The sequence below is a fragment of the Staurois parvus genome, unplaced genomic scaffold (genome assembly GCF_062004578.1).
Source record: "Staurois parvus isolate SC_StPar_1 unplaced genomic scaffold, SC_StPar_1.0 ptg000048l, whole genome shotgun sequence".
NCBI classification, from domain to species: Eukaryota; Metazoa; Chordata; class Amphibia; order Anura; family Ranidae; genus Staurois; species Staurois parvus.
Window position 1 is genome coordinate 14,686,709 of NW_028317844.1, and position 23,818 is coordinate 14,710,526.

Sequence of the window (23,818 nt, forward strand, 5' to 3'; positions counted from 1 at the left end):
TCAGTTTGCCATGATGAATGTTCATGTATTTATTCAGCAAAGCCATACAAATGTGTATAGGGTTAATTATAATAAAGCTAAAAATTAGCACCGGCGTCAGGCTCTATAGCAAAATAGCAGATGCTCCAGCAAGATGAAGGGCAGAATCATGCATCCAGCCACCTACAGAGAGGTCTTTCAGAACAGAGCATGGATATTTTCCATCTCTTGAAAATCACTTCTTCTTGCTCTCGCTTTGCTCTCTTTTACCTATTACCTGACAAAAAAAACAAAAGTTAGAAGACATAAAAGAAGTACCAAATAGATTCCACAAATTCTTCCTTAGGGACCCAAATGGCCACACTTACTTTGTCAGAACAGCTGCCCTCTCTTTCCTCTCCAAGGTCTGGGATACACTTTCTGTGGAACTTACTTGCAAACCTCCTGATACCTTACCCTGGAGGAAGACTCCACTCACTGATGTAGCAAGTCTGCTGTCCTCACACTCAATAAGTTGCCTGGTATAAAGAAAAAAAATCAGAATACAAATTAAGTATGTAAATTTGAGCTTGGATTTATATGTTAAAATAAAATGAAAGATTAAAAAAAATTAAATTACTAGTAGTAGGATTCTCGGATATTATTTTTAGTGAACCTTTAGGAACCACTAAGACATATGGGGAAACCTTTCAGTGTGAAAATAAATAAGGTGACACCAGCTTCTAGATGCAGGAGCATTATGATATTGATTGTCAAAGAAGGTTCTTTTATGCCCTCAGTTATCTCACTTATAACATTAGTTATAAAAACATTTATGTGACTGATGTTGTTAATAACGGTAAGTTGCACAATGCCATCCCATTTTGTATCAGGTTATCTATATATTCAGTATGATAAATGGGAAGTTACATAAAGTACAAGCTGTCTGACTCTGACCTGTATGTGGCAATCTCAATATCCAAAGCCATTTTAACACTCAACAGATCTTGATATTCCCGTAAGTGTAAAGCAATTTTTTCCTTCAAAGATTTCAGGTCTTCTTCTAACTTTCCTATTCGTTCCTAAGAGGATGAAGAGAAAAGTTGTGTATGTGCTAGTTCATGGTGAGAGAATGAGATACTAGTGCTCCAGAAAGATGTGTTAAAGGCAAGCTACCTACCTGTAGCTCTTCTATTTCCAACCTGTACTTTTCCTGGTTCTCTTTCACTTGGGCCTCTAGTGCTGCATTCCTGTTCTTCAGTGCTTCAAGTTCTGATTCTTTGCCTTTAATCTATGAGACATTGATTAACTGCTTTATTATAGGTAATTAAAAGTGTACAACATTTTATAAAACAGATAAAATGGTGTCAATTGGTCACTTTGCAACGTGTATGTTCTCTTTGAAATGAAAATGCTGGTAATGAAAGTGAATCTGTGTTCACTTTAAATACCCATTCATGTATAAGGAAAAAAAGTAGAGTTTTTGGTAGTATAACATTACTAATGCAATTTATTTTGTGCGTGTGTGTGTGTGTAAATAACAGCTCTTATTGAAGATTTTTCAAGAAACAGGAAATGTGTATATATAGCTCACTGTATAGCAAAGCTCATAGAAAGACAAAAATGGAAATACTAACGAGAAATACTAATGAGATTAAACAGAAAGAAAGAAAGAAAGAAAGAAAGAAAGAAAGAAAGAAAGAAAAAGAAAGAAGGAAAAGTAGGAGAAGAAGCTAGGTAGAAAGGAATAAAGAAGAAGACCAAATCCACCTCTCTCAGTAATGCATATATTGACTTTTAAAACAATTATGTAGTTCTGCCATGATATAATAGCATAGCCATGTTCATTTTTTAATTAGTTGAGACATTTTCTTTATAGATTTTATGGCCTGCACTTATTCTGAACTAAATGTGGTCTCTATTTTGATTTTTGATAACCATGGTTTTAATCCTGTACAATTTCCATTTCATTATCACATCATTCACAGCTAGCATACACAGTCTTTATCACATTAACAATAAATGGGATTATACTTCATCCTATTTAAAAGAGAAATATGGCCAAATATTTTTTTGGCCATACTTCTCTTCTTGGTCATAGGAGTGCACTTACTTGCTCTCCTGTGACTCAGAATCAGCCAACTAAAGTCCACTGTCAGTTGACAACACAGAGCTGCTCCAGTCTCTGGAAGAATCCCGACAACCTTAATGGGATCCACTCAGATGCCCAATTGGCAGTTGGCTCAACCTCTCAGTGCATAGCTGAGAAATGTAGCCAGCTGCGCCTTCACCCTCTCCAGCCTCGAACTTCGGTGAGCGTTGGAGGAGCAGAGCGGAGAACGTTGACTGACAGTCACCGCTCTCAGTTCTGTGCACCGAGAATTGAGTGATCAGTGGTCCTTCAACCACCATCAAGTGGACTAATTTCTCAGGTTTGCTTGTTTCTCTTTTAACACTTTGTGCTTATATACATATAAATGAAGCCTTTTTGCATTTACAAAGGATTGAAATGGATCTTTGCAATGTATACTTTCTGTTTCTTATTTCAGAACCTCAAAGTTGTTGTTATGTGTTTTTCCTATGAGATAAATTGCAGAAGTCAAAATGTTTTGGAATTGTATTTACCTAAGGTTAGTTTAGCATAATTTGAGTGTGACATTATTAAAATCAGACACATTCCAAAATTTGGATACACAAAGATAGCTGTTTCTGTTTCATGATCTAAAGTGGAGAGCTTTTGTTCATATCTGCTTGGAAAAAATGTTGCCCTTCTTGTTGTTTATGCCACTTCCAGTTGGTGTCTATGTGGTGTAAAATTCATACTTTCTTTCATGCGGACTGTATGGCCCAGCTGTACTTCTTGCCAGCTGTAGCTCTCATACAGGGAAGTAGTAGAGTCATTTATCAGCACCATTAACCCCTCCTCCCCTCCTTGGCCATTCACTGGACACCTTGTATTCTGTTAAACATTAATTATTAATTCTTAAAAAGTAGAGACTGTCCTGTATGCAGTGTATTGCTTCTACAATCTCTCCATACTCTTTTATTTATTTCAGGTGCTTCTATAGTGCAGTCAATTTACACAGCGCTCTACATATATATATTGTACATTCACATCAGTTCCTAACCCTCAAGGGGCGTACAACCTAAGGTCCCTAACTCACATTCATACATACACATACTAGGGCCAATTTAGACAGGATCCAATTAACTACCAGCATATCATTGGGTGTGGGAGGAAACCAGAGTACCCGGAGGAAACCCACGCAGGCACAGGGAGAACATGCAAACTCCAGGCAGGTGGTGCTGTGGTTGGGATTAGAACCCACAACCATTTAGCCACCATTTAACCACTGTGCTGCCCAAACATTATAAATGTTTTGCTGTTGAAAAACACATAGCTAACTTTTTTTACATCAAGCTACTTTATTCTCCTTTCCACCAGCATTTAACTGAAAGCTGAGTGTACTAAATTATGAGTAAAAATAAGGAAATAAGTTGTAGTGTAGATATAACTGATTCAAGTTGTAGTATATAGAAAGTTGTCAAAATAAAAGGCCATACATTGCTAGCTGTGGGGGTACTGTAGTGTACGTAAAGCCCCCCAAAAAAATTTTTTGGGAAATTTGGATAGAGTAGAGATTTGAACCCCTGTTCTGCTTTATCATTGTCTGTGTCCTCTCATTTTGTCCTGGTGACCATTGTACTTGAGAGAAAAAGTGATGGAGAATCTAAAATTTTAGAGTTCCACCAGAATAAGAGGTCAGGAGAAATCTTCCAATGGGGGCAACTGCTTTGGTGACAACTGTCTCAGAGAGAAATTCTCCTCACTTTGAAAAAAAAATTACTTCCTTGTGCACCTCTGAGGTAGTATATGTAGCAAAAAAAACCCCAATGGGACAAAGACACCAACGAATTAACTGATAGAAATGTTAACTCTTCCCAACTAAAACTAAAAATACATCCAACTTAACAACTTTGTGAGTAGTACTGCTTGGACCTTGAAGAAGGAGACACTCCCCGAAAGCTTGTCCTCAAAATTGTATGTTAGTGCAAATAAAAAAAGTATCACGGATAGTACTCAATTGTTTCTATCCATCTTAACACAAATGCTATATGACCATAAAAACAACTGTTTTGATTTCAAAATCCTACATATTATATAATTAAATTTTTCTTCTAGCTAGGCACTGAACAAGCAATCCATAAATATGATTATTCTTAATAAATGCGAATATCTCATATTTTCACTTCATCATTATATAGGGTGTATTGGCCTGTATGGAATAAAGCAAAGAACAACATTAAAAGTACACCTACTGTATTCTGACTCTAAAGTGACAGGAGGTGCACTCTGTATGGCTGGTATAGGTAACTTCACATTAATGCATCCTAAAAAAAATATATACTTACCTATCAGATATTGAACTCTACAGAAATACAATTGCGGTTATATAGTGGGCGCATATATTATACTGTGTAGGTATTCTGCAACTGAATATGAAAGGAAGTACTTCAGCTCATAAAGCCATAAAATGATGAATTGTGTTGAGCAGTGAAAAGCTTGCATTGCTAATTATATAAATATGACATATCTTGTTAAACTCTACATAACCCTTATCTTTAATTGACTCCCTGCTATTACTGGGCCTTATACCTCAACACAAACAGTCAAATATCCCAAGCCCCCACAGACACAACCCAGATAGGAGCAGAGAGAACGGTCACATTCCCTATGCTAGTGAAATCACGGTACAGGCTCCACATGAAGTGACATATGAGCTTCAAGGCCTTTCCAGCTCCACTTACGCTTCTCTTGCAGTTTGCCATGTCTCCTCGGTAATGTCTTGCGTTTTCCGCATGCTTTGTAGAAGCTTGATTGAAGTCAACAAATTTGCTTTTGTACCACTCGTCCATCTCCTGGGGGGAAAGGCAGCAGAAGATATGAACAAGGGGGATGAAGACATGTAATGTCAGGTCTCCCGAAAGAAGGGTTCATTAAGGTCTCATGAACACCAAACTCTTTAATTAACCACCTTGCAGCAAAGCGATTCTACAGAATCAGGACACCCTGCAGCCTTGCACTTTCCACTTTGCAGACATTTTCCATGGCAGACTAGGGGTTAAGCAGCCTAGCTAGGAGTTAGTTGTGTGCATCGGTCTATAGGAATTGTCAGAGATGTCCAATGGCAACATTCTGATTTAATATATACAAGATAAACAATCTTTTATTTGGCCAGAAATATTTGCTAAGTAGCAACTGACATCAAGTTAGATATTTTTCCCCTGAACAGGATGAACTCTAATTTTAACCTGCAGGTTCTTGGCTGCAATTTCTTCATATTCTGTCTGAATGTCCCTCAGAGCAGCGGCAAAGTCTGGGATGGAGAATGCCAAATCACAGGAGGCGGACATATTGTAGATTTGCTTCATCAATTCTTCAATTTCCTGGATTGACAGATACAAGAGGCAAATAGTGGGCACAGGCCCAAATTACACACACACACACACTGTGAAAAAATATGATATACAATACCTCTCCATGGATCCTCTGCAAAAAAGCAATCTCTGCTTCCAAAGTTTGCAACTGCTTTTCCAGTGCAATTCGTCCTGCAGTGGCCATATCTACATCCTAGAGAGCAAACAACCCATTGATCTGTTATCTGTATGTGAATGCTACATATTAGATGGAGAATTTTGCATGTTTTATTAGTAATGTAACAGATAACCCAGCAACACAATCGTCCAGGTCATAGCTATTATAATGCAACAGATTTGTCAGCCAACACAATCCACCAAATGATAACCATGAATTTAGCCATAATATACTCAAATCACTATATTATGGCCAGCTATTTAGAGAAGTCATGAACCAATCACCAAACCACATGGAGATCATATCCCCCCTTACGTATTATACATGGAGACAGGGGCGGACTGACAACTCATGGGGCCCCCAGGCAGTAGGGGATCATGGGGCCCCTGTGTCCTTGCCCACACTCAAAGCACACCCAAAAAGCCTTTAAAAGGTACCAGGGGCATTTCATGGGGCCCCCTACTGACCCCGGGCCCTCGGGCAGTGCCTGAGTTCTTGAATGGTCAGTCCGCCCCTGCATGGAGATAATATACCCCCTTATGTATTATACATGTAATTATGCAATATAAAATATCATCAGACTACTGCAATTTTTTTTTCTGTCGTCAACTGTTCAAGAAAAGGTTTTTAGGACAAATAAAAAACACTGTAGCTGTGTAATTGTAAGTGAGTGATTAAATGAGTAGGTGGTTTTTTTTATAAAATTTTGCAAATAAATAATATTTTATCATAAATCTTGGCCAAAATTTATTCCGTTATCTATTTAGTAAAAAAAAAAAATCCAAATTAGTTTATAACCAAAAAATATAAATAAATATAAAATATAAATATAATTTTTAAACTTTTTTTTACATTTTTATTTTATTTTTTAATATTATTTTTTTTTTTTTTTACATACTGTCACCCTAGCAGTACACTGTCACCATGGTGACACTGTACTACTTGTGGGGGGTGATGAAGATTGTTTTTTTTTTTTACACTGATTGCTTTTACACCCATATAGGATGGAAAAGCAATAATTTCTCTTTCTCTCTGTCTGCATTCTTGCAGTCATTGAGAAGTACTGAGTGAGCTGTGATTGGTCACAGCTTGTCACATGGTACAAGGCTGTTGTGAATAGCCTTGTACCATGTGACCTCTGTGATCATTCACAGATTTCACACGCAGTAAGCAATGATGTCAGAAGTGACATCTTGCTTACTACTTTGCATGTGATCACTGATTGGCCAATCAGTGATCACATGATCGGGACCTCCGACGATTGGTGTTTCACTGTGTCCGGAGGACACAGCGGGCACTGGATCGGGGTGCTGCGCGCTCCCAGGGAGCGCGCACAAGCAGGGTGCGGGGAGGCCGTGTATAAATGGTCACCCGACCCTGCACTGCCACCGTCCGGCCGTTTAAATATACAACGGCCGGTCGAGAAGTGGTTAAAAGCCAAAAAACAGTTAAAGTGTTCCTAACCCCACTACAGTAAAATCAATATGTGCATGCAGTAAAGGATGCTTGTTATACTCACTGTAGAACCTATGGGCTTAATCCTCTGCATTGTGTAAAAAGGCTGTCTGATCCTGTTTTCTCTGATTCTCCCCTTCTTCCATTGTCTCCCTCTTATCTCCTGATAAGACATATCATGTGGATACACTCTACACATGCTCAGTTTGGTGTGTATTGCTACAGAGGTGTTTTTTTTTTCTTGGGAGAGTGCATGTGGTCAGCACATGGTCAATCAGCCCTATTCAGACAGAGGTCAGGGGTACTGCATCCTCCTAGAGCAGAAAGAAAGAAAACTCCTCCTACAAACTTTAGCCAGTGCTCTGCTGGACACTGGTAGAAGTCACAAGACTCTAACTGCTGATGAGAAAAGGTATTTAGCAGTTTGTATTTACTAAAATAATTGCATTTCCATGTTGTGTGTACTGTGGGAGGCCAGATATAGTGAATGCAGGGTCCTGGGTTTAGTAACACTTTAAGCTCACATCTGATGGTACACCACCTGGTATAAACATGTGTGAACTAGAATCCCTTTCTGCTGATAAACTGCCACCTTTGGTATCTCTTAACCGCCAGCTTTGGAGTAGTAGTTCCCAGCATTTACTAAAGCAGTGATCCTTGCAATCGCGTGTTTAGGCCCTTCCTCCTCCAGAGCACAAACTTGCAAGAATCACTGTAGGCTGTAGAAATGCCTTTATTTTGATATATTTCTTCTGGAACTATTTTTATGTTTTTTGTAAAATATTAGTAGATGCATGTTTAGTGACATTGGGATTAGTGTACTGTAAAGGGGAACTAAGGGCATTTAACAAAGATTGTGAGCAGGCAGGTTGTTTACAGAAGAGACTGCAATAAGATACACCTAACTGCCTGCTCACGGTCTTCTGTTGCATGTAAACTGAGCTGCACATGTGCATTTCAGCTTACATTGCCAGCACACCCCCTGTGTATTGGGATGACTAACACCTCTGTATGTGTAGGAGTTATGTCATTCCGTGATGGCTAATGGAGATGCTCAAACACCAGCACACAGGGAGAAGATGCTGGTACCAGTGATGGACTTATACCTTTAGAGAAGAGGTAAGTTTAGTTCCTTTAGCTCTGCTTTAAAGTTGTTGTAAACCTCAGACATGAAATATGCCACTATAGTGTGTGCTTGTCTCAATGAAGTGCACTAAGTGCCATTTCTCTCTGCTACTTTGTTCCTTTTCTATAAGCATGAGTTACTTCTGACAAGTTTTCCTGACACCAAGAGCAAAATGGTGACAGGGGAGGGACCTCCATCAGAGTGACAGCCTCAGATCTGTTCCTGTGTGCTGTGTGGAAGTGGTTGCGTCCCTTCCTTCCAATCAGCTCTCAGAGATCTCCTCACAGATCTTCATCTTCCCGCCCAGTGCTATTCGGAGCTAATAGATCCTGTGTAAATTCTGCACTTTGAAGGAATGTAGGGGAAAATGGAAGTAGATAAACATCTACAACTTATGTAGGTGGTTTTGTTGTATCACCTGAGGTCAGTCACTTCACTGGGTATATGAAAGGGTTTACAACCTCTTTAAGGCTCTATTCACACCTGAGCAATTAGAAATGCAGTTTGAAGCTTCAGCAGAAGCACTTGAATGCTTGATATTGGGATTTTCTATTATATTTAGCAATGTCCCTTCAAACCTGAGCATAAAGCCAGTTGAAGCTTGAAGCTTGTCATTCAAATTTGCTCACTTTTTCTTGCCTATTAACCTTCTATTGGCTAAAAACAAGAAAGCTCAAGCCTTAAACACATTCACAAATGCTCATATAAACAGTCAAACAAACATGAAAAATGCCAAAAATGCTCAGCTCAAAGTTTTGCTGATTGTTACTTGGTGTTTTTTCACTTGCCTAAAGAGGCATTTGCTGTTATTTGACCTTGGTACAGACACACAGACACACAAGGTGACACGCAGGTTAAAATGCAATTAAAAGTTATTTTCCCACATCTGTGACTTTTTAAATTGCAGTTAGTGTCAGTGTATAAATAGTCAGTGAGTTGGTTAGCTCTCACATGGATACACTGAGCAGGCTAGATACTGAGCCATGGGGAGCAGAAAAGAACTGTCAAAATACATGCATAACAAAGTAATGGAACTTTTTAAAGATGGAAAAGGATATAAAAAAGATATTCAAAGCCTTGAACATGCCAGTCAGTTCTGTTTAATCACATATTAAGAAGTGGAAAATTCAGGGATCTCTTGATACCAAGCCAAGGTCAGGTAGACCAAGAAAGATTGCAGCCACAACTGCCAAAAGAATCGCTTGAGATACAAAGAATAACCCACAGGTAACCTCAAGAGTTATACAGGCTGCTCTGGAAAAATATGGTGTGGTTGTTTTTGAGAAGAACAATATGACAATACTTGAACAAAAATGAGCTGCATGGTCGAGTTGCCAGAAAAAAGCCTTTACTGCGCTACTGCCCCAAAAAAGCACAGTAACAATATGCATGACAACACCTTGACATGCCTTACCGGGCTTTTTGTGGGATTACTTTGTGAACAGTACTGACTGGCATATTCAAGGCTTTGGATATCTCTGTATAGCCTTTTCCATCTTTATAAAGTTCTATTCTATCACCTTGCTACTCAGGTCTTTTGACAGTTCTTTTCTGCTCCCCATGGCTCAGTATCTAGCCTGCTCAGTGTATCCATGTGAGAGCTAACAAACTCACTGACTATTTATACACAGACACTAACTGCAATTTAAAAAGCTACAGATGTGGGAAAGAAAACTTTAATTGCCATTTTAACCCGTGTGTGTCACCTTATGTGTCTGTACCAAGGCCAAACATTCCAGGGTATGTAAACCTTTGATCAGGACCATTTGGGGAATTTATGTTATCATTATGATTTGCCAAACAACTATGTGATAATAAATGGCTTCATATGATCAACTATCCTTAAATAAAAGACAATTGTTTGGCATGATCAGTCATATTTTAATATCAATGCCAAACTTTCACAATTTCTGCCAGGGTATACAACTGTATATGAACAGAAATGATTGTCTGGCACTTTCCAAGGCCAATGATTTGCTCAGAACCTGTACTATGCAGACATTCAAGATACAAATAGTTGAAAGCAGAAAAAAATGTATATTATATCTTGGGCAGCACTGTAAGGCTTTTTAAAGGACTTTTTCAGTATGAGAGTGGTAACAAATTTGCATTTCAGAGGAGAGGGCCTATGTTTAGTTCAAAGCCTGTTCCAACCAAGTCCTATTACTTCAGTAGTAAATCGCCTCTGGGCAAAATGACAGACATAGACCATGTCTAGATCATAATTTTTGACCTCAAGTCTAGAATGTTCAAATTTATCAGCTTATTTTATGTAATTTATGTCCTAAATGTCATCAAAAGAATAACCACCACTGTAATTACTATTTTTTTAACATTTAATTTAACACTTTGAGTTTAGTTTAGAGCTGGTACAGTCGTTTGAATGCATACTGCTCTTTAGGTTCCTACTTTGAATTTTTTTGTCTATGTGCTAACCAGCAGGACAAAATAAGCTGCCATCTCATGCTTCTTATTTGTCAAAGAGTTCTGCTTATTAATAATGAATTACAATTTTAAAGCAGCAAGGAAGAATATTTGGAAGCAGAATGATATAGGTTCACTATTTATTCATAGGTATACAAAACTCATTATTTATCCTGTAAATACTTTTATGCTCCTCTTGCATATCGTGAGAGGTTTTTTTTTTGTATTTTCTGTTCAGTGCATCCTATACAATCTTTACAATGGATTTTTCCAAAAGATGGACAATGTTGCTATAGGGTTGACTCAAAAAGGGTGTAGAGCATGTTCAACGAAAAGTCACTAAGGTCAGTGAGTAAAGTTATGATCGCTTTGAATGGCCACTCATGTAAAGGGGAATTGGAAAAATGGATTTTGCCTTGCACATAGTTGGATGATTGAAGCAAATTTAGCTTCACTTTAGTAACTAAGTGAAGATTCTGTTCTTATTTAGTACATCAGCATTTATGATTCGCAATTATTTTCTTTAACAATGCATCTCCTAGTACAGTGCTGTTGGCTGGTGGGTTATTATGCATATTAACTATTCACTAGGAGGCTGTGTAGCGTACACTACGTTTTTTGTTCAATGAGTGCCCTGGTTGCATAGGTTTATCACATATTTCATGTTCATATGCAGTCACTTCTGTTCGCTACACGCCTGTTAAATATTACCACTCTCTAAAGCGATTATAGATGATTTACAAAGTCTAGGGAATCGTGTCTGGCAGATCTAACTGCCCAAGGCTCCATACTTCCATGATCAGCAATGATTTTGCGGGAGAGGGGAGTGCATGCCTTATATAAAATGCTGCTCTAAAAATCCCGCCATCCAAAGCTTGCCAGCGAACAAAAAAAGTGAGGAGGTGCTAATTAGACCATCAGACTGTATTTGTCTCCAGGTTGACGTGGACTCTTGTGTCTTAATTCCACATACAGAATAATATGCACATGGAGGCCATTTTAAAAACATGGAAAAACAAATGAAATGATTGCACATAGAAACTATGTGTCATTTAAAGCACCAATATAGGGTTCACCCCAAACTGAAATCTTAATTTAGGGTAGACAATGGCTTGTTGAAGCACAAACAGACGTCTTGGGGTTGATTTATTGAAACTGGAGAGTGCAAAATCTGGTGCAGCTGTGCATGGCAGCCAATCATCTTCTAATTTCAGTAATAATATTAATATTAAAGGCTTAAATTAAAAAAAAAATAACAAACACATCATACTTACCTGCTGTGTACGGTGGTTTTGCACAGAGCAGCCCTGATCCTCCTCTTCTCGGGTCCCCCGCCGGTGTTTCTCGCCCATCCGACCTGTCGAACGCCCCCATAGCAAGCAGCTTGCTATGGGGGCACCTGCTGCTCCATGTGTCCATTCACACATGCAGACACTGCTTGACCCTCCCCCTCTCTTCTCATTGGCTCACTAGCTGTGATTGACAGCAGCGTGAGCCAATGGCTCCCACTGCTGTTTCAGCCAATGAGGAGAGGGAGTCCCAGCATTGCTGAGACTTCAACGCACATCACTGGATCAAGAAGTGAGTATTAAGGGGGGCTGGGGGAGCTGCTGCACAGAGAAGGTTTTTTACCTTCATGCACAGAATGCAGGAAGGTAAAAAACCTTCAGCCTTTACTACTTTAAGCTTTGACAAAAAAAAAATGGGAAGCTGATTGATTTTAATGCACAGCTGCACAAGATTTTGCATGCTCTAGTTTTAGTAAATTGACTCCTTATGACTTTGTGGCTCACTGGGGTTGATTTACTAAAACTTGAGAATGCAAAATCTGGTACAGCTGTGCATGGTAACCAATCAGCTTCTAACTTCAGCTTTTTCAATGAAGCTTTGACAGAAAAAAAAACCTAGAATCTGATTGGTTTCTATACAGAGCTGCACCAGGTTTTGCACTCTCCAGTTTTAGTAATTTAACTTCACCATTTACCATTGCCTGTCTGCAAAACACAATATAAATAAGCCTCCTTCTTACTTTCATGTGTTTTAGATTACAAAGTAGATTACAAAGTATACAGCAAGAGGAGCGAGCCCCCTCATTCTGCACCAAGACCGGACAGTATGGAGCACAGACAGAAGCTTGTCTGCTTATTTCACCCCAGCCAGCTACAAAAGCAAGAAAGATGTGAATGGATGAAATATCCACTCATAACACATTCGAATGGGTGTCACAATCTTTTTCTTTTTTTGCATACCGATAAAAATGATCACTTTATTAATAAGCCTTGTTGGGTATATTTGTATTTTATGTGGCTTGGTCATAGGCTTCCTTATACATATGCCTCCCTTTATGACAACTAATTCTTTTTCTGCCAGGGGGTCATGTCTACGTAATCCCTTACGTGTACTGAAAGGGTTAAGACAGGATTCAAACCAATTTTCATAATAAAAATCAGGGTGATATGTATATGCTAAAGACAATGCCTGGGATGCTGCATACAAGGTGAGTGAGGATGGTAAAGACAGCTCCTTACAGGGCGGAATGCTTCAATGTCGCCTTCAGCTTTTTTCCTTGCCTCGACTGCATCTTCATAATGTTTCTTTACGGCGCTGAGTTCCTCAGACACTGATGACTTGGCAGCCACTGCTACATCCTGTTAAATAAAGCAGAATCTTCTTATGCCTGGCTAACCTACAGCGTCCCCCTTCTAATCCAATCAGTGCCAGAGGAGAGCTGTCTGGGGTTTCAACACATCTATGCCCAGCACAGTGAGAAGACACCAATACTAACCTCTGTCAGACATTCTCCCTTGTGCCTAGAACCAAATGACCCTGTGTGGGGCCTTCTACTATTGTTTACAATACCCACTGGTTGTTATTCCTTTGGACCAGGCAATGAGCCATGTATTATAATGGGGGAACTGGCCATAAAAAAACAATGATTTTCAATGTAATAGTGGCTAGAGACCCATTATAATGCCATTATTTCAAATCTCCCAGTGTGCTCAATGCATGTGCTTGTAAAATACTGCCTGAACAGCTTGTGCCCTATCAGCAGTAGTCTACACAGGCGTCCCAAGTATCGCAAATAGAAAAGCTAGCTTCAAGACAGCCTCCTCCTCAAACAAAGCATTTCACACTCAGGTTTACATTTGCATTATGATCTGGTGTTAAAGACAGCTGAGAAGAAGTGACATGTGGTCCAACAATGCCTATAACTTTCCATGCACAGTCTTTCAGCAAGTAAAGATTTATAGGCATCCTCATACTCAACAGATTGAAGGTTAAAAGGCCAATGCATGTGTGTAATACTGGGCACCAGAGTGCTCATTTCCCTGCCAAGCTGGTTTTATCATAGAAGTACATTGAGGAAGGAAATATTATCTATCTATCTATCTATCTATCTATCTATCTATCTATCATCAATGTATTATCTATCTATATATCTATCTATCTATCTATCTATCTATCTATCTATCTATCTATCTATCTATCATCAATGTATTATCTATCTATATCTATCTATCTATCTATCTATCTATCTATCTATCTATCTATCTATCTATGTATCTATCATCAATGTATTATCTATCTATCTATCTATCTATCTATCTATCTATCTATCTATCTATCTATCATCAATGTATTATCTATCTATATCTATCTATCTATCTATCTATCTATCTATCTATCTATCTATCTATCTATCTATCTATCATCAATGTATTATCTATCTATCTATCTATCTATCTATCTATCTATCATCAATGTATTATCTATCTATCTATCTATCTATCTATCTATCTATCTATCTATCTATCTCTCCGTCATCAATGTATTATCTATCTATCTATCTATCTATCTATCTATCTATCTATCTATCATCAATGTATTATCTATCTATCTATCTATCTATCTATCTATCTATCATCAATGTATTATCTATCTATCTATCTATCTATCTATCTATCTATCTATCTTCAATGTATTATCTGTCTATCTATCTATCTATCTATCTATCTATCTATCTATCTATCTATCTATCATCAATGTATTATCTATCTATCTATCTATCTATCTATCTATCTATCTATCATCAATGTATTATCTATCTATCTATCTATCTATCTATCTATCTATCTATCTATCCATCCATCTATCTATCTATCTATCTATCTATCTATCTATCTATCTATCTATCTATCTATCTATCTATCTATCTATCATCAATGTATTATCTATCTATCTATCTATCTATCTATCTATCTATCATCAATGTATTATCTATCTATCTATCTATCTATCTATCTATCTATCTATCTATCTATCTATCTATCTCTCTATCCATCATCAATGTATTATCTATCTATCTATCTTGCTATCTATATGAAAACTAGTGGGAAGAAGAGCATAAAGAAGCATGTTAGGAATCCAGTTCCAGCAGTATCTTACATGGAAACAGTTTTGGGTTAAACACCCTTTTGTCAACTTGACAGACAGGATGAATACATAGCAAATGATTCACATAAAAATATGAAACAACCAAAAGTGACCTTCATAATGTCAACTAGTCAGGACCCCAAAAATATTAATTAGGAGATATATATATATATATATATATATAGCATTAAAGAGTTAAAGTGGTCTTACAAGCAAAACCAAAAATAAAATGTAATATATTGCAGCTTACCAATCATTAGATGTGGTGGCTACATTAGTTTTATTTTTTAGGCTGTTTTTTCCCCTCTCTTTCACCTGGTAACACAGCTTTTGTATCACAGTGCCCCCATTTTCGATAAAGGAGTACCTTTGGACAGCACCATTGTCAGTCTGGGGGGAGAGGAGTGTTAGATGTACTAGCACATTTAAATACACTAAACAAACTGAAGCCAAACTCCAGCTGACACTTTATAAACAGTTACAGCTTTTTTTTCCTTATGGGATAAAGGTTTTAAATAAACAAATAAAAGCTGACCATTGTAAGTACCCCTGTCAATGTTAAATGGTTTTGCTCCATCCCTGTAACTGCTACATCTACAGAAAAGCTTGTTCTTTTGAAAAGCAACAGACTTAATGGCTGGATCACCAGGTGAAAATAACGGAAAGAAAGCCTAAAAAAGAAAACAAATGCAGCCAACACATTTAAGAATTGGAAAGCTGCAATATAATAAATGTTTGCTTTTGGGTTTAATACTACTTTAAATCCTCTGTTGTTGGTAGTTGCAGAAGGGATAATCCCCAGCTTTCTCAAACATCTATTTATCAAGTTAAACCATAGTACACCACTCATTAATGCTCATTGTTTCATAGCCTTTATCAAGTGATTCCATTTGTGAGTATGAGAAAAAATATTACATAGAAAAGAGGTGAGCTGCAATTTAACTTGGTATATGGATGATATATGGAGGCAGGTGAACAGAAGAATGACAATAAGAATATATAGATAAATGTGTATGTACCAAATGTATTCCTAGTGACTGAACCAGATACATATGTTACCCTTTGATTCTGGGCCTGTTCTGCCTCTCTTCGAAGGTCCCTCAGCTGCTGCTCATACAGAGCTCTAAGAGAAGATGGTCTGTTGCTGCGAGTGCGGAGCGCATCAAGCTCAACCTGTGCGGTGGCATTCTGCTGTTCCAAGTCCCTGACCTATAGGATATACAAGCACATAAACTAAATATATATTGACTTCAAAAAGACAGTAGTCTTGTATTAAGCTAATTACCATTTTCATAAATATAATGTGTGTGTGTGCAGGTGTTATAGTTTTATAGTTGGCCCGAGGAAAGGCACATGTTCATTCTGTTCTGCCAAAAAAATTGCGTAATCAGAATCCCTTTAATTTAAAATGTGACGAAGGTGATCTAACAGGGAAAAGGTAGTCTACCTTATCCTGAATGGCATTTGGATAAATACCTGGGTATACATTCTACTATGTAAATTTCATATTGGTTTGTACGATGAAATGAATGTTCCTTAAAGGCCATTTTTGTACATTGATTACATACCCCTTTCTTCACCACATAACCCAATCCAGATTTTCCCTATAGCTGGGGTTCCTCATGTCCCATACAGTTTCTTTTCTTCTGCAGTCTCTCTAGTTGGAGAACATTCTTTTTGTGAAATGGTGACCTTATGAGAATAAATCTATTTTGTTGATTAATATTACAAGGCCTAGTGTGATAGGTGATCACAAATCTTGTAAAATAATTGAAATGCCATTTTACTATGAAGGTGTCCATTGACTTTCAAAGGATGGTCAGCAATGCAGGAGCATTGAACTTCAAACTTTGTAGAGAATTGTAGACCTATTTATCAGCTGTAAACTCAGGTGTCCTTTTATGAAACAGAGATCAGTGGCGATCCTAAGGATCGTTGCTGATATCAGGACATTAGTGGTTTAAGAAACAGAGATGATCAGTGGAGAACATGTTCTCCGCCGATCATCTCAGCACACAGATGGCAGGTATATGAAGGAGCGATGTCAGCCCTTCACTGGTGATCTGTGTTCTCCCTCCAGATTCTCCAGCCCAGAGGTGGAGAATCGGGGGAACCGCAAACGAAGCAGCGGTAATATTATAATCTCACGAGATTATAATAACAGCAACCATTTTCCAGTGTTCAAAGAGTTTGTAGATTGCTTCTCTCTTCATTCGGAGAAGCGATCTACACCGCTTCATAAAAAGGCATTCAGAGGAGAACTCTCGCCTCTGAGAATGCCGGAGAACTGAGCAGCAGTCATTTACCTCTGTTTGGCCAGGCTTAAAAGTACTTTTAATGGAGAGAGGAGAGATGAGAGCAGGGACTGGGGAACAAGTGCCAGGAAGGGACAATAGTAATCAGGATTGGTCTTCTAACCTGCCCTATTGACTTCCCCCCCTGAGGTCAGCCTTAGGCCACCCATAGAAATAAGACTGTATCTGAACCTGGATTAAAAAACCCAGATCAAGTAACTGTCATCACATGTCAATGGGTACCTAAAGCAATGCTTGTATTAGGAAAGAGTTGTTAAGTTCCACACTGGGAGGACATTACATGCGCTTTCAAAATCAGAATCACTTAATGTTGCACATGAAGATTTTCCAGCATGTTGGAAAATCTCTGTGTGACAGTCGTGATCCTCTCCTTTTCTCATTATGATTGTACCTCTTCAGGGTGACGATACATGAAAAAACTCTGCTATACCTGCATAACATATAAAAATGCCTAAAAATAATACTGCATTCTGCTGGATTCAAGGAATTATAGCATATACTGGATGTTAATGTATATTGCAGGATGTATCAGCAAGAATGGGCTGTTTAGATTGATAAAAGAAAAAAAGAGATTTAAATGCTTTACCCTTTCTATGTATTTTGTGAGGCGATCATTCAAACTAATCATTTCTTTTTTCTCATTGTTCCTGGTACTCAGAAATTCTTGGTTTGCTGCACTGGCTGCTTCCAAGTCCACCACTGGGCCCAGCAACCCTCCATAACTAGATGCAACCATACTAGAGAAGAGATAGCAGGGAATGACAACGACAATACATTACACATTGACAATCCTAAGGAAGAATGTATACATTATTCTCTGTGGTCACTGTAAGACTATTTGTAGTTATTGGCTAATTGTATTTAGTTTTATAAAAACAATGCTGAGAAATACATATATCCTTAATTTACTCCTTTCCATTTAACAGAGATCTGTAAAGCGTGATGACCCTGCAGAAATTGAAATGTCTTTGCCCATTGGGATAAGCACCCACTGACAACTAGCTGTGCACAAGCCTTTTTAATAAGGCAAGAATAATGGGCGGGCATGCAGTCTACAGAAATTACGGAGCGATCTGATTTCTGGCAAATTGTAACCATCAGCACATTGTACAGGAAATATGTATTTACACCAGTGAAGGTTCTTGTAGGCCACTGTGGTGACTATACTAGCATTATCCTGGTTTGAGATAATTACTCTACAGATGTTCAATAAATGTAAGATTGTAAACCAACACAAAGTTGATATTAATGGTACTAAATACTAATATTAACAGTACAAAGATCTGATCTGGTACATTTTTTCTAATCACATGCAATGAAAATCTCCCAGGGCATAAAATCCCCAGATTGCAATACCAGCAATGTTTAGTGCAATTTAGCTAAAAAAAATAATTTTTAACTTTTAAATACAGTTTATTAATATCTCCTCCTCCCACTTTGCTGATAACGTCCTTTCGAATGTAACTTTGCCATAGATTATCACATACTAGTTAAATTAGGTTGCTGTACGGCTGGGAGCCTGACATTTATACTTTTGAACGTCTATGTCTAATATATAAAACATTGATTATGAAATCTGCCAAGTAAAAAGAATGAATATACAAATTATCTCCAGCATAAACGCCATAAATCTTTGCCATATATGTTAAATTCCATATATGCAACATGTGCACAAATATTTGGGGTTTAAATGAGATACTTACAACCATCTAGATTGACTCACACAATAATCTAGCAGCAAAAACCTGCAAACGATTGCAGTCAAAGTTTCAAGAGTTGCGATCAATGGTTTTTCACAACAGCTTATGTCTTGTTTGGAAACATTTTTCTTCATACATTTGGCATAGTAAATCATATCCTGTATGTAGTATAGTCATGACAGTCTTTTCATAAAGCAGCAATATGAATATTAACTGTAATATTAATGTTTTTTCAACTTTCCTAACATAATATAAAACACTTGTTATTTTTGCTCTTTGTTTTTTAGTTTTTGGGTTTATTTATTTTTTTACCAGTGTAGAGTAATATAACATTAATGATAATGTAATCTAATGATTATAATAGTATTCGTTAAGTAAGATTGTTTTAATTTTAAAACTTGGGTTGGCATAAGGCAATAGGTGGGGTCTCTTATATACTACATTTTTCAAAAGGGCTTTTTTTTGCTGAAAACGTCTAAGACAAACTGCAGTTAAAAAAGGTGAAATTTCTGCAAACAATTATAGAATAGTTTCCAAAATGATAATGAATAAATTAAAACTAAAAAATACACACTAAAATTGAATTAAAGAATGCCATTCATTCACAAGAATGCCATTGACAAACATTGATTTTTAGATAGTAAGAAAAATATTTTCATTAAAAAAAAGTAAAATAAATCAACCATATTAGAAATATACTGATGTTCATTAACAATTTTTTATTCTACCAATTGTGGAACAGTCATTTTAATAGATGTTTTTATTTTGTCAGTTAAAACAATACCATTGAAAAAAAAAATCAGATTTTTAACCTATTATAAATATGTTAGTGTAAGCTGATTTTCATCTTGAACTGAAATATACTCTATTACAACAGGTAGGATAATGTGTTTAATAAACAGAACAAAAGTAGGAAAATTGTAAAAATTTGTATGCATATTAGAGTCAGCATCAAATTGAAATAAGCTCCTCTGAATTTTTTTTTATACACTCGAATCAAAAAATATCTGTGCAGGCATTACTCTAATAATTAAATACACACATATATCACACTATTTTCAGATCATTACTTTTTTAAGGCAGAATGAAAAATATTTATTAGCTTTTTAAACATTGAAAGTCTTACAACTGCATTTTTTACACAAATATTTCAGAATGATTATTGAATAATACATTTCATTGTTCATTTGTATTGATTTAAAAGGGAATTTAAGGGTCATTGTAAGCTTCTTAACATATTCATTATTTTTATTTAAAAAAACATTTATATAGCTAGTCTACATTAATTTTATGAACAGGCTTTATGACGTGATGGGTTATCTCAAAATTTAATTTGTAAAGCTTTCTTTTTTTTTTACAAAGCTTTTGCAAAAACCAAGGGTTAAAATATTTTATGTTGAATCAATCTAGTTTTTGCAGCTAATTAAACATGTTTTTTTCTCTCTTAAAGCAGACCTTGACTCACATTTTTCATAATTATAGTAATATTAATGTATGATATTTTTTACAGAAATTTTAACCCTTTTCATGGTAATTTTATTGACCTACAATAAAACAAATACCATTTGAAATGAATGGCAAACACCATGGGGTATATTTGTAAAGCAGTAGATTACTTTTTTACAAACACTCACTGGTGGTCAATTACTTTCATTTAAAATACATACACCTGGAAGATTCAATTGGAGAGAATGCTTGTTGAATGTCAGATTCACTGCTTTATAAATATGCCCCCAAGTTAAGAAAAAAAATGCCACAGAATGAAAAAGGTATGCTTGTATATTTTCAAAGAAATAGACTTTCTTCCTTTTTTTTTGTAGATATTTAGATTTTAAACATTTTTTTAAATAATTTAAATTGCATCCATATCCTTTTTTTCAATTTTGTATTTAACAACATTGATGTTGTTGCTTTATGTCACTTTCAATACCAAGAACAACTAGAATAGATTAATAAGATAAAAAGCATTGGGGGTGATTTACTAAAACTGGGGAGTGCAAAATCTGGTGCAGCTGTGCACTGTAGCCAATCGGCTTCTAGCTTCAGTTTGTTCAATTAAGCTTTGACCAAACCAATCTGGATACCAATTGGTTTCTATGCAGATCTGCACCAGATTTCCACTCTCCAGTTTTAGTAAATCAACTTTATTGTGTTTGGCTGTAATAAATTTGGAGGTCATGATAAGGCTCCATGCACACTGGCTTTAAATTTGCTGCTTTTACAGGAGTTTTGTGTTTTGCCTGTATAAGCAGCTCAGTGTTATCCTATGTCCATGCACATTAGAATGATTAGAGGCATATTTTAGGTTCAACATTTAGAGGCAGGAAAAAAACCCTTCTGGTTTGCGTTACTGGAGCTATCTGGCAGAAAAAATGCTCAACTCGCCTAAACTGTGTACAAAAACGCTCTGTATCAGTTTTTTTTCTGCCAAGGGGGTTTTTAAGCCCAATGTGCATGGATCCTAACTTGTAATATTACCTCTCTGCGTACATTGATGCTTTATCCCATTCTTTCTTACTTGGTGACATATGTCCTTTATAAGTTTTCCTGTGTATATTATTCTGCTGTACTGAATATGTTCAGTTTTTATGGTTTTATTATACCAAAAAACAATAAACATATAAAAAGCAAACATTTAAAGAATCATGCAAAGTGCTTAATACACAGCAAAGACAGGTAAATTGTAAGCACTTGGAAATGGCACCAATAAGGCTATTTTATAAACAGCTCAAAAATATATAGTAAACAAAAATATAGAAAGAATCATGCAAAGTGCTTAATAAATAGCAAAGACAGGTAAATTGTAAGAACTTGGAAATGGCCAATAAGGTTACTTAATAAACAGCTCAAAAATATATAGTTTAAAAAAAAAAGAAAGAATCATGCAAAGTGTTTAATAAACAGCAAAGACAGGCAAATTGTAAGCACTTGGAAATGGCACCAATAATGTTATTTTATAAAGAGCTCAAAAATATATAGTTAAAAAAAATAGAAAGAATCCTGCAAAGTGTTTAATAAACAGCAAAGACAGGTAAATTGTAAACACTTGGAAATGGCACCAATAAAGCTATTTTATAAACAGCTCAAAAATATATAGTTAAAAAAAAATAGAAAGAACCATGCAAAGTGCTTAATAAACAGCAAAGACAGGCAAATTGTAAGAACTTGGAAATGGCCAATAAGGTTACTTTATAAACAGCTCAAAAATATATAGTTAAAAAAAAAAGAAAGAATCATGCAAAGTGTTTAATAAACAGCAACGACGGGCAAATTGTAAGCACTTGGAAATGGCACCAATAAGGTTATTTTATAAAGTGCTCAAAAATATATAGTTAAAAAAAATAGAAAGAATCATGCAAAGTGCTTAATACACAGCAAAGACAGGTAAATTGTAAACACTTGGAAATGGCACCAATAAGGTTACTTTATAAACAGCTCAAAAATATATAATTAAAAAAAAATAGAAGAATCATGCAAAGTGCTTATTAAACAGCAAAGACAGGCAAATTGTAAGTACTTGGAAATGGCACCAATATTAAATAAATCTATATATAAAATATATAGTAAATATATACTGCCTTGCTCATTATTTGAACTAAGTTTCAGTTAGTGCTTTTATTGACAACCCCCCCAAAAAAACAAAAACAAACAAACACCCATAGGAGTATCAACTTCTTGCTTGGCTTGTTAAAGGAAGATTCTGACATCCTATTTGATAATAAAGGAAAGGGACACATAACTGACATCTGGTACATCCTTTATGTACCAGTTCCTAATTGATCCAGACATTTTTTTTTTTTGCGGGACTTTAGTGAAAAAAAAGAGTGGTCTATGTGGTTTAATTTTTTTTTTTGGGGGGGGGGGGGGTCATCAAAGTAAATACAGAACTGGTTTAGAGTAAAATGAAAAAAAAAAGTGAGACTCGTCAGATCAGTAGTGGATTAACAAATGTAGGAGAGGGAGAAGTTTGGTTTTATTAAAGACCCCCCCCCCCACCTTCCCCAGCACCACCTATTGCACTCTTACCTGCGAGGCCGGCGGGAGGCAGAGGCGGTCCTCCTGCCCCCAGTATGCACTTCACATGTCTCCCTGCTGTAGCTGGTTGACCTCCTATGTCTGGGTGGAGATGGGCTGCTCACCCTGAGCCTGACCACCGAACCAGCAGTGAACTCATCGAAGTGGCGGCGATAAGAAGAGATCCTCTCCGGACTGACGCTCATTGCCGGGCGGTGCTGGGAGCTGTCTATGGTGCTGAACGCGCTGCTGCGGATGTTTGCGCCCAGGTAGCGCGGCATTCTTATAGAGCAGAGCTGGGTGCAGGACAAGGGCAGCTCTCCAGGAATGTGCCAGGTCAGGACCACACACACCCTTCACTCCTAAGTGTCAAAGTCACGGCAAGAGGCCAAATTCCCAACCGCAAAAAAAAAAAAACCGAGTCCTGGTATCTTGCAGAGCATTCAAGCTGATCTAATAACCCAGGCGCGCAAAGCTTGAAAATAATGGAAAAAATGAACCGGGGAGCATATGCATCTATTCATATAATGAGATAGGATCGGAAGCCTGTGAGAATCCACTGGATAATGACAATTATTCCTGAATATTAACCCGTTCACTGGCCCATTTTCTCTGGTAGCAAATTACTCATCTTGGCTGTATAATAAAATGAGAGGCGAATTCTTAATATTAAAAAGCAAACAGTAATGCGAAGAAAGTCAACTCTTAAGCTATACTTAGAGGGAGAGGTGTGATTAAGCTTTTCAGCTGATAAGGATTTTATTGTATTATGTGAATCTGTATAGAGTAGGTCCAA

At 36.9% G+C, this 23,818-nt stretch overlaps 1 protein-coding gene across 2 annotated transcripts; it reads right to left on the minus strand.

The window, feature by feature from the left end:
- Positions 1–14: 14 nt before the first annotated feature.
- Positions 15–23,278, minus strand: LOC149470354 (desmin-like). Of its 2 annotated transcripts, XM_089665196.1 has the most exons (11): positions 23,035–23,278; positions 17,895–18,045; positions 16,053–16,202; positions 13,088–13,207; positions 5,495–5,590; positions 5,272–5,406; positions 4,768–4,878; positions 1,139–1,249; positions 916–1,040; positions 348–497; positions 15–256 (listed from the first exon to the last, which is right to left on the minus strand). In XM_089665196.1, the coding sequence occupies exons 1-11, from the start codon at positions 23,226–23,228 to the stop codon at positions 253–255; spliced, it is 1,347 nt and encodes a 448-aa protein (XP_089521322.1). In that variant the 5' UTR covers positions 23,229–23,278; the 3' UTR covers positions 15–252. The 2 variants fall into 2 exon arrangements, with proteins under 2 accessions (XP_089521322.1, XP_089521323.1); XM_089665197.1 differs by lacking the exon at positions 15–256 and having other exon boundaries at positions 344–497.
- Between the last annotated feature and the right edge of the window lie 540 nt (positions 23,279–23,818).